The sequence below is a fragment of the Mercenaria mercenaria genome, chromosome 7 (assembly GCF_021730395.1).
Source record: "Mercenaria mercenaria strain notata chromosome 7, MADL_Memer_1, whole genome shotgun sequence".
Classification (NCBI taxonomy): Eukaryota; Metazoa; Mollusca; class Bivalvia; order Venerida; family Veneridae; genus Mercenaria; species Mercenaria mercenaria.
The window spans coordinates 87,796,372-87,808,808 of NC_069367.1; the positions used below are offsets into that span (position 1 = coordinate 87,796,372).

Sequence of the window (12,437 nt, forward strand, 5' to 3'; positions counted from 1 at the left end):
TATATAATGACCAATAGCTCTGTTACTTTCAAAGCTTCTGACTATTATGCCCCTTTTACTGGCAAAGCTCTGATTCAGAAAAATCGAGATGATGTCTTATGTACAGCTCTTTTTCTAACTTTAAATTTTCATAACATATTAAATTTGTTGAAACAAAGTCTCAATTAAGGTCTGAAATGGAAGTTAACGTGCATTAACATTAGTCTACAAAATGATTAGAAAATTTGAAAATCGAAACTGTTCTGAAAACAACTCATAATGTAAATTCCTTACCCACCATCTTTCGTATGCAAATGCTGATCATTTGGACAGTAAAAACAGAAAACAGAAAAGTGATATGCAACAATAAGTATTTACCCTTACCAAAATAATGTAGATTGATGATATCAAATAAATTAGTATGTTTTTCTTCATCCAGTTTTCAATGAAATAAATCGATTTTTGTAGCAAGAAATTTGGTAAACATTTGAAGAAAATGGCGTAACTGCATAAAGGGGAAATAAATTGAATGCAACTAAATAAAAGTGTTATGACTTATTATAGACGATGTGTGCGTAGTATGTATTTATTTTGATTAAAATCCATTTGAGAAAAATCTGGGACTGGAATTATAAGCATTTATACACTTTTACGTCCGTAAAAAGTAGCGCACCAAAAATTTTTGGATTGATTTTTTTCAATGGGGCAAGCGCAAGCCGAAAACAAAAAGAAAAATGTTTTTGTTTTTCTGAAAATACACGTGCGGCAAATCCGATGAACAACTTTTTAATTTGATTAGGCCTAATGTATGTTCTATTCTGTTTTTGATTAATACGAAAATACTAAATGGTGACTTTATTTATAACCCTTTACTGTTACCGTTACGAGAACTTTTCTCTGAAATTAGGCCTGGCTTAATATATCTAAATTAAATGAAGAACGTTTGATATTAGAGCTAACTGGGAATGATTAAACACCTCTTCAACGCCTATTTTCTGTTTGATATTATTTATTTCCAGCCGACAGGAAGTATGGTACCTACAGTGTCGGCTTATTATCGTTGAGTTTGAAACAAAAAGAAAAAAACATGAATTACCTCTGTCTTGTACCGTTTTTTTTTTCTTGTTTTTTGTCAAAGATTAAGTGCTTTCTGCAACATAACGATACATACAAACCTATCTTATTTTTCCCAATTAAGCCCGTCGTAAATGTTCAGTGCTGACTTGTTCTTGATAAGCCCTGATTGTATCTTAGACAATAAACTAGACAGAATTCCCTCGTTATTCATATACTTTCTGAGTGTAGCAGGAAATAATTGTAGTCGCTTATTGCTATAGTAAATAGTTAAACAATGGCTGCAGTTGGCGCTGCATATCACACCTGCCAACTTGTACTATTATTCAATTATCTTATTCAATATTTTTGCATTTTGTTTCGTTATGATTGGTTGCTGTCAAAGAAATGTGCAATTTTGAGAAATAGGTTCAGCTGTGTTTTAATTGAGATTGCAGCGCAAATCTTGAGTTATACTGTCACTGTACCGGCTTGCTATACATTTTAATTAAAGATAATTTCGTTTTTACTAAAACATAAAGACGTCAAAACTATACTGTAGCAATGTATTCATGTTTTGGTAATAGTCTGGAATTATATTCATGTTTTGGTAATAGTCTGGAATTATATTCATGTTTTGGTAATAGTCTGGTATCATTTTACCCGTGTGAGGCCAACAGAAACCTTACTTGAACAATAAAACTGCAGCATATGCGTATCATAAAGTCCGAAAAGGTAGAAAAACTAATAGCCGCAAATTTATCGCTGATAAAAAAAATATAAATGCAACTAGGTCTGTCGCGACAGAAAAAGCTTGTTGAGGAAATATTAACTTTCTACTTCAGATGAAGTAAAGTGTAGAAAAATACTTTTAACGGAAATAGTTTTTTTTATATTTAAATATCCACTTGTCTTGCAATTAAGAAAAGTGTGAGTAAAAAGAACAAAGAAGTACCGGTTAAACTATATCTTTTGTACATTTTATTCACTGCTAATCCGGTTGCATAGCATGCTTTTCCATCAAATATTATAAAATCTTCATATTCTATCAAAACTTAGAAATTGTTTATCTGAAAGTACACGCGAAAATTCTCAACTGCCTAGTATCATAAATACATTGTATTAGGTATGTTGGTATTAACATTTTACTGCTATCAAAAGCAGACAGTGAAAGTTTGAGATTTGAAAAAAAAAATGATATAAATGACTCAACATATATTTTACAAATCTAAAGAATTAAAATTAAAGTCTTACCAAAATGTGATAAGCCGTTGACAGATTGTAAGCCAGAGACGTAATAAACGTTATGTACTTTATCAAGAAATATATCCGCGAGCGTTCTTTTTGACGCTATATCTGTGCGCAATACTACACGACTGCCAAATTCCCGCCAAAAACTGACACTACTTTTTCTGCTGTTTCTGACTGCGCACTGACATGAATACCAGTAAAGATATTCTGAACAATACATAAACTAGTCCTATACGTTGATGATAACAAAAATATTTTGGAAAGAATTAAGCCCTCAACAGACGGTAGGTTTTTATTGTACAACACCAATTAAATTTAAGATGTACAGCCAAATATTGTCGTGTGTACGATGCTATTCCTTGATTTCGTAAATCTTAAGTCTTGACTTACAGATAAGGACATGTTCTATTTCGTAAGTTTTGCCTTACGTACCACCCACGTTGACAAGCAACAAATTGGTAAATAATTAGTTGATAAGAGGCAAGTGAATGAAATACCAGAAACAATTGCTCAAAAAATAAACACAAATCTGAATATAAAATGGCTCCAATGCATAATGGAAAAATGATGACACTGAAAAGTTAAATGATTTGAGCCGCGCCATGAGAAAACCAAGATAGTGCGTTTCCGACCAGCATCCGCGCAGTCTGGTCCATGCTGTTCGCTAACGGGTTCTCTAATTGATCCTGACCAGACTGCGCGGATGCACAGGCTGGTCTGGATCCATGCTGGTCGCAGAGCCACTATGTTGGTTTTCTCATAACGTGGCTCATTTGTGTCATGCGTGATCAAATTCATGGTACATAAATATATTTTATACATAAATATTATTTTTTATTATTAATGGTTACATTCTTTTCAGTACCTGATGCACTATGTTTACTAGGTAAATCTCTGTGATTTATATTGGAGTGGAATACTGTCTGAATGTGAAAGATGTACAATTTTAAAATTGTACATCTTTGAGATAATTAGTGTTGTACAACCAGAACCTGGAACAACTGATGCGGGGACTGGAATGCGGCATTTATCTTATCTTTTGCTGTCGTCCAATCGAAGCGTATGCCGTAGGTTATTCTGTTATTACTCACACACTTACGCCTTATAGTTAACTCGTCCTTTCAGTGAAAATCTGGGAAAGCATATGTTGAATTTTTTGTTGAAAACAAAAAAAGTTCTGTCATGAAATTATTGCCTACATCTGTTTTTAAATGGAAAATATCTACATTAATGTTACATTTCGCCCTGTAAAAATGGCTAAATCTAGGCTTGTCCTACCCAGAGAGAAAGATGTCGTTTTTACATGATATTTGCCTTGTTGATTCAGAGTGTTTAGAACAATAAAATTAGGACATATTTTAATGAAAATAGCAAGTCGAAACTGTAAACTGTCGCCTGAAAATATTTGTTTATGATATTGCTTTGTTCTACACCATTTAAATGCGTGTTAAACCTACAACAATTTCGTTTGAAACATTCTCTGCGTTCAAGAAGAATGTTTGTTTTTGTATGTAGAAATCGGACATTATAAACAGTAATTATAGTTATGGCTCTACAAATAACCAGTGAATGCTATTTTGATCATACATGTAAAACAAATTTTCTTTAATTTTCATGTTTTAACTAAATTTTACACATGCTGCATGTATCTATAGTTTCTTATGGGGAAAAGTTATAATGATATTTTTACTATATTCACAGTAAGAACTGAAAACATACAACATAAATGTGGAAGTAAATTAAGAAAAGTAGGGTAAACAGTATCACAATTTTCCACAGTCTACCCAGCGGGAGATCATTGATCTGCAAGTGTTTTATTGCCTGTTAATTATTAATCCCTTATTATCAGTTATTATGCATTATTTACACTTGCTATTTTTTAGCAAGGCAGTGTACCTTGTGCAAAGAGGTATGTTCAAGCAGTCTGTAAAACTCAAGTGAGCAATCTAGTACCATTGTGGCTCTCTTCTTATATTGACATACGGAACTTTAATATCACTAGTCCAGTCAAAATCGTAAACTTTTGTTTTTGGCTTCTTTAAATAAATTGAATATTCAACTCTTGAGACAAAAGGCATATCAAAATGCCTATATTTTATAGTCTTGATGAGATTAAAAATTCATATTAGTTTTATGAAAATCTTCAAATCGAAATAAACAATATTGTTGAGGTCAGACTCTGAGACTAGGTTTATCCAAATCTTCCCACTGGTAAAGAAGAAATGAAGCGGAAACTACGGACGGACCAAAGAAATGGACATGCGTGACTCCAATATAACCTACATATGCTTTGTATCTAGTGGTATAACGAATGTAAACTGAAACATTATAAGGATTAGTTTTCAGTGAAGATGAAACTTTACATGTATATCAACCTTTCTGTGGAAATTAAACAATAATAATGAATATATATTCTCCAAATACAAGGTCTTGATGTTATCAAATTCTGTGATCTTTTGGCATCATGAAGTACATTCATGTTTTGCATTGTGCAGAGGTCGGTGGTTCTACCCAGGTACCCAACAGTGATGAAATAATGTACGGAGGGGCACCTTGGGTCTTTCTCCACATCAGAACTTGAAAATTACTATATGACATATTATTGTGACGATGCGATGTTAAACCCAACAAAACAAACAAACAATCATTGTGATCAAGCCACTGGCGAGGTTGATAGGAAGGTTTTCCAGTCTTAAGATTACAACAGGAATATTGGTTCGAACCGTATATGCTGCGTTTTTTACTGATGTTTTTTCTGAAACATGTTTTTACCTTTTTTCTTCTGAAAACATTTTCCTCTATATTTTACCTATTTCACATTGTTCAGTTGTTATACTTTTTGCTTTGGTTCAGTATGTCTAAAAGACATGCGTAAGACAACAATTTGTTCGTACTAATATTACATATTATTGATGCTAAGCTATCAAATTGCATCTGTACAATAAGTAAAAATAATCATAATTAATATTTCCGTAATGCCTTGTAAGCGTTGTAGTTTAAATTAAAAACTATAAAATTGGGGGTTTGCGAGTGTGGCGTATATGCCATTATGAAATTTAATTATTTGATTCGTGAAAAAGAATTTGTGGTCACTAACAACCATGTTACATCAGTAAAATTGTTTAACTATTTACCTCGAAAAAAAACACGTAAGTGAAATTTCTGTGAATGTTATTCTGTGTAATGTATTTTCATGATTTGCTTATTTTCCAAAGGAAGGAATAATGAGTTACAGAGGAGCAACAAGCCTTAACAAAACCATCATCCGCAAACGTCGTACATGCTATAGGTAACGTAGTATACTGATGTGCAACAAAAATAACCGCGTTTTGGAAACAGCAATTAGGACAAAGTTCTTCCTGAATAAACATTTTCATATTTATGCGTTTAGAAAATCTTTTACAGTCACTTTAACTTAAGAACTGCAGTCTTAAATCGTCATGCCACAATTAGATTATTCTGTTACTTGGGGATCATGAAGTCCATTTAATAATACTGTATTACACAATTCCGATTATACCAGTGCTTTGGGGTATGACATGTGTCGCATATTTCTTTTCCTCTAATGAACAAACTCTTTTGAAACAGAGTCTGATATTTCTTTAATTCGTTGCATTCAATAATTCTAAAGGGTCATTGTACAGAAATACCAAGACAAAGTAAACATAAACAAAGCAAGGAACACGGCATGGCACTGTCGTGGAAGGTAAGTGGTAAACAACATCATTGGAGTGTTTAAACTGGTTAAAGGTGTCATTTCTAATTCATGTAAACATTTTTTTTTTCTTTCTTTGCGTATCTAACTTACACTTTTTCAGTGACTTATTCATAATAGCATGACATGGAAAAACAAGATATCTAAACAAATTTGAATGTGTTTAATATATTGGACACACTGAACACTTTATATAGTTTATTTGCGCCTCACACAAGATTCAAACAAGCAAGTACATTTCCCAGCGTCTACAAAGCTACCATTAGATACATTTTCAGTTTAATCAATCACAGGAATTGGATTAAGTAGAATCTGTAAGTAGAAAGATGCACATCTGTACATCTTGCTTGTAAAATACCTGCATTTTTCTTTGTGATTAGTTTGATTTCATTATTCCAAACTGGTATACCTATTTATGGAAAGTATCAAATGAAAGAGAATGGTGACTTATACCAAGGTTGTTTGCAAAAAAAAAATATTGTATAACTATTGATCTCGTAAAATATGCAACCACCAAATTGTACATAACAATATAATTACACAACTTATTTTGATTTGTTTCTTTTTTTCTTTCATATTTTAAAGTGAATCTGATACACAACTTTTAAATTGAGCAATAATCCGAATGACAATGAAATGTATGAGGTCACTGCGAAAAGAAGTCAAAATCTAAAACATGAAGATAATGAAAAAAAAACATAAAAAACAAACACTACGTCTAGAAATAAATATTTGATAAATAGGTTACTCGGAACTGATCTTAAAGTTTCAGGTAATACTGAGTATAAACCAGTTTGAATATTTCTGTTATTGATTGGAGAACTATTTGTTTGATTTATAATAAAAAGAAACTGTCAAGTCATTCACAAAAGTATTTTATCTCTCGATGTATATCAGGATACTGTTGTAAGGGCTGAATGGTCTCAATCCATTATAGATACAGTCTATCACACATATAGAGCAAACAGTTTGATACATTCATGATTTATTAGGGGAACGGGACATTGATGTGAACATATCTTAAAAATCAAAACATACTCAAGCATTAACATTGTTACAACAGGGGAATGGCTTATGAAGAAAAGTCATAATGTACGTTTGTAAAACCAGTACACTTGTAAAGTCAATTGCTCAATCATTTTCTCACAACAACGTCTCCATTCAAATCTAATCCAACTATTTCAGTTTCCTCCGCATTCAGTTTGATTTCTATGGTACCAATTTGTTTAAGTGCATCTTTCTTTGGCAAGCAGTCTTTAAGTTCTACATTTTTAAGTTCCCCGTCATCTACGGCTATCATTAAGCCAATTGTTGTATCGTTCAATTGCTTATGGTGAAGGTTCACATGATATTCTTTCCATTCAGCTGGAAAAGAAAGTAATGCAGATCTATTAATACACACCCTTTCAGGGCTCATATAGAATTAAGATTGTCATGTAGTACAACAAACGGTACAATTACATGTAAACAAGTAAATTGTTACAGTGTAAAGACGACGTTTTAAAGCAGCTGACCATTTATGGCAATCGAAGATGTTTGTGCGGTCACGTGGTGCGGTCACGTGTTCTTCGTATGTTATTTCGGTATCTTTCTGCCGCGACAGAAAATTCATATTTTCATAACAAATGGAGAATGTCAAAATTACATCGGAAAATATGTACTTGAACGAAAGGTGCCGAATGTATTTACGTGTCCACTGCTTTAATACCAAAGCGTTCTGATACTTATCTGAAAACACTCCAGATTGTAAATTTTAGTTTACAACATATAAATTATTATATTTAATAGTTTAAAGAACACTTTTTAGACGCCCATTTTGAAAAAAAAAGACAACAAAAAGCGGATATATATTATGGAAATGGTGATGTCCGTACATTGTTTGTAAACATTTTCGTTTCCGGATACTAAGTCAGGAAGTACAGTAGCTACAGCTGTCAAATTTTACAGGATAACTAAGCACCACTTGAGGGGGCAGTAGGTCAAAGATCAAGGTCACAGTGACATTTGAAACTGAAAATGGTTTCTAGACACTCTAGACAAAATATAAAGCTACGGCTTTCAATTTTCACAAATAATTGTAAGACAAAGATATCCACTGGTTCAACACTTAATTTCTGCTGGGTTTTTTATTTCCAGGCTATATGTCATGCAGTATTTTAGCTACAGCTGTCATACTGTACGAGATGACAAAGCACCACTTGAGGAAATGATTAAGCAACACTTAGAAACCCTATATTCCATTTTGGTCAATAGGTCAAAGGTAAAGCTCACAGTGACCCAGATACTGAAAATGGTGTCCGGCCTCTGATTCACTAAGTTCAACAGTACGGTTTAAAACTTTATACAATGATGGAAAGTCCTTATTGATTTTGGGGTCAGGTGCTCAAAGGTCATGGTCAAAGGGACCTGACTCGATTTCTGGTAACTTTCACGCTTCCGGACTATACGTTACAAAGTATATTAAATATAGCAGTACTTGAGGAGGATCCCTATTGTTTTCAGGCTCTATATGTTAATGGCCAAGGCCACAATAATTGGAAGACTGATATGGTTTCCCTATTATAAATCATTAGATATAACAGCTATGGCTGTCAAACTTCATACAATGAATAAGTACCACTAGAGAAAGTTTCTTATTTCAAAAATACACAAAGGTCCAGGTTACAGGGATCGTTTTTACTTTCTGTGAACTATTTTGAAATTGTCTTTTAGTAAACCTCATCAGCATCCTGCACTCCCTTCTCCATAACCGACAACCCATCTCAAAATACATTTGTTTTAAAGATCAATTTTAACCGGCCTGTCCTAATCTGCATAGAGCATAATGCGTATCCATTTGCAAGTGAAAGTACTTACATTCAACTTTTGTCGAAGCATCTATCTCCTGCCATTTGTCGGAATTCAGGTTGTCTATAAGACTGTCAAACATCTTGATTAGTCTGAAAATATAAAGTAAGATCATATACAGATCTATACCGTGACACAGATCTAAACCGTGACACAGATCTGTACCGTGATACAGATCTATACCATGACACCGTGACACAGATCTATACCGTGAACCGTGACACAGATCTCTACCGTGACACCGTAACACAGATCTATACCGTGACACAGATCTATACCGTGACACAAATCCAAACCGTGACACAGATCTATACCGTGACACATATCTATAATGGCACATATCTGTACCGTGACACATATAGATCTATACCGTGACACATATCTATACCGTGACAAATATGTCAAACTCAAGTTTACTTGTTGCGTTATGACAGTGGACATTCATGTGCATTGTACGGCGATAATCATATTGTTTCACAAAACGTAAGTACATTATCCTTTCGTTTTCATGGCATGATGTTTTATTAAGATTCATATCCATCATTGAGAAACTACCCGTGTGAGAACCTCAGAAAGAAATCTGTATAGATTCTCAGATCGTGTCTTCCGTTATTATATTTCATCAGTATAGTGCAACTTTCAAAATGAAAAAGGTGCATAATATTTTTTACATATTTTCACTTAACGATGAGGTTTAAACAAGGACAAGCAAACAGCAGGAACAGTCACATTTCAAGAACCTCTCACAAGCAAAACCTTTGGTAGTTTGTGTATGGATGTGTAAAGGATGGTCATTTACACAAAATACATACACAAAGTGAACAACCAGACCATAAAGAAACAAAATGTATGAACTGTGATCTATGCTATTTACTCGATTCTAAAGGTGTTTGAGAGCAGTTATTGACCCCGCTGTACAGGTTCGTTAGTTGGTATGATTGGCGTTGATAGTCAGTTAGCATAGATCACTCCGATAGTATGTATGATAAGCCAAAACATGTCAAAGCATTGTGCTATCAACGAGACATTACGGCAAAGGTATACATTGATTACATGACAGTTAAAAAGCAAATGTCAGTTAGGCGGAAACATTTCGCGTCTTAGATGATTTTTAGAACAAATGTTTTACATATATACAATACCTGAGTGTGTTGTCGAAATAGTTCAAACAGAATGTCACTATGATGACACTATCATATCTCAAACTTCTGTTTGGTTTTTATTTTATTATTTTGACACCATTCATTTTTGTCACTACTTTACGGTGACCAGTAATAGATAAGGTAGCTATGGACTAGGCTGGCATAATCTCTTATTATTTCATATTTCTAAGAAAAAAATGGTTTCCATTCTACGATCGTTGCAGTCTTTATCACAACATTTTCTAACTGAAATATTGGTTGCATACTAACTTGCAAAAGCCATTATTGTATTATCCCTACATATTTTGAACCAGTCATTACAATAGCACGTTTACAGCTACGTTAACTTCCTGTCATGATAATCTGAACAGAATACTCGTAATTGAATCATTTTTACAACAATTTGTCATAGCGTCCGCAAGAAAATCTAGCGAAATACATGCAAGTTTACTTAGATATAAAACTTCATGTCTGATAATAACATTAAAACATCATCAGGTCTTCACCAGGATTTGAGTCTGTAAACGAAGTACGTGTTTAAAATGGAGCTTTAACTTCATTACTATACTCGCGTCACTCGTTGGCTTTGTTTTGTTACCTATTCTTCTAGTATGTTTTGAGATGGATCAGTCAGTTCACAACTTGTTGCAAATATCTTTTTAAAGATTCTTCTTATTTATACTTCCTTTTCAGTATTGAATTGTTTTCTTACCCCCATGTTATCTTGAGCTTTCACATCGTTTATTATTGTGATAGTCTTATCAGAGCAGAAACCACACAAACATTTGTTTACACATCTCAAAAAAATATCAATATCCTGACAGTGATAAAAAGGTATATCGAATTCTACTTTCGCTGCAGTGTAAATTGGGAAAGAAAGTTCTTATTTGTAGGACTGCATCTCCAACACCATTATTATCATTATCATTTTTACTGTTGTTCTTATATTAGTGATATTGATTTTTAGAACAGCAATAGTAATAACTGTAATGATTACGGTAAAACTGATAAAACAACAATAACAATTATTGTCAATTAAAATACAATAAAATCATAACGACAATGGCAACGGTCACCAATTTAATTCACAATTGGTTTTGATTATTGGTTATGTTTTATGAGGAAACAATCTTCTGTAAGACACAACTAGCAAAAAAAAACAACCTTTAACTGGTTCATAAGTATTTGTAGTAAAATTGATTCATTTGCACAAACGCAAAATTGCTTACGTTGTAGTCTTTCCTACAAGACGTTCAAACGAACGTTTACTGTCATACATTTTATAGGATACGAACTTGATAATGCTAAAATTCCACGGTGGAATAATTCTAATAGTTTGCACCAATCGGTTCATTAAAAAAATTTTTACTAACTCATCACTTGAAAGTTGTTTCACTTTTTTGGGTTACAAATCCGTTTTGAATTTTAAAACGGGCATTGTATGACCTACTTTGGGTTTGCCATGAAAGATAATTTGGTTAAAAGTACTTTTTCATGTTGGCAGAGCACCTATTATTTAAGCCGCTTACAAAGTATTCCTTAGAAAAGGGTTTTTAAATAGTCAAAAAATTTTGAAGGGGCGATGTTTCCATAAAACAAGTGCAAAAATTTCAATGAAGAAGTTTGAAATTTTTGCCAAAACTGTGGAATGAACCCCGTTAGAACTACTAAAAAAGTAAATACTTGCACATTAAAAAACTAGGAACTTTTTTTCAGAGACTGGTCATTTTTAAAAAATTTTTGAAAACTGTTTATATGCGAAAACAACGGGCATAGTTTTTAAAATTTTTGTAAAAGGTTTTAAATTTCGACTTTGAGATTTAAAGTTTTTTTTAAAAAACGTTTTTTTGGTACAGGCTCAGGGGAGGATAGTGTTTTTATATTTCTTTTTTTTTTTTAAAATAGTCGTGATGGACCATTAACCAGGGGGGTTTAAAACTGTAAGCAGCCCTTTGGGCGTCCCAGTAAGGCTTAAGCCTGGTTTTCGCAATAGGGGTAAATGACCTCAGGGGAAGGGTTTTTTGGGGTCATGACTTTTTTTTTAAAAAAAGGCTGTTATTTTTGATTATTTTTATATTATTATTTTTGTCGTTTTTTTCGTTATTACTTTTATCTTTATGTACAACCCATTAAATTGACATGTGAGAATTGGGCGTTAATCAAATTATTCATTTCAGATTTTTTCCGATCGACTCTTTTTTGGCCGAAAAACGAAAAAAAACGGGAAGGGGACTCAATGACAGTCATCCACCGTTCGTGGTTTTTGTTAAAACTGAAGTTTTGAAAAAAAACATACCATGCTTGTGATATCTGGAAAAACTTTTTTACTTACATAACACTCGCCCCCCCAAAACTGCTTTTTAAAAAAGATTCCATTTATGGTATAAATTTTATTTAATTTCATCTTGTCTTACCTATTACGCTTTTGTGATTAAAGGTTTAAAAATTGG

At 33.0% G+C, this 12,437-nt stretch overlaps 1 protein-coding gene across 2 annotated transcripts in view; it reads right to left on the reverse strand.

Annotated features, from left to right (window-relative positions):
• Positions 1 to 6,146: 6,146 nt before the first annotated feature.
• LOC123553731 (uncharacterized) overlaps positions 6,147 to 12,437 on the reverse strand; it is a 33,515-nt gene continuing 27,224 nt past the window's right edge. For both annotated transcript variants that reach the window (XM_045343329.2, XM_053548872.1), the window contains exons 2-3: positions 8,855 to 8,937; positions 6,147 to 7,363 (exon numbers count right to left, since the gene is read on the reverse strand). In XM_045343329.2, coding sequence (XP_045199264.2) covers positions 7,134 to 7,363; positions 8,855 to 8,927 — 303 coding nt within the window. In that variant the 5' untranslated portion in view covers positions 8,928 to 8,937 and the 3' untranslated portion in view covers positions 6,147 to 7,133. The remainder of the gene's footprint in view (positions 7,364 to 8,854; positions 8,938 to 12,437) is intronic.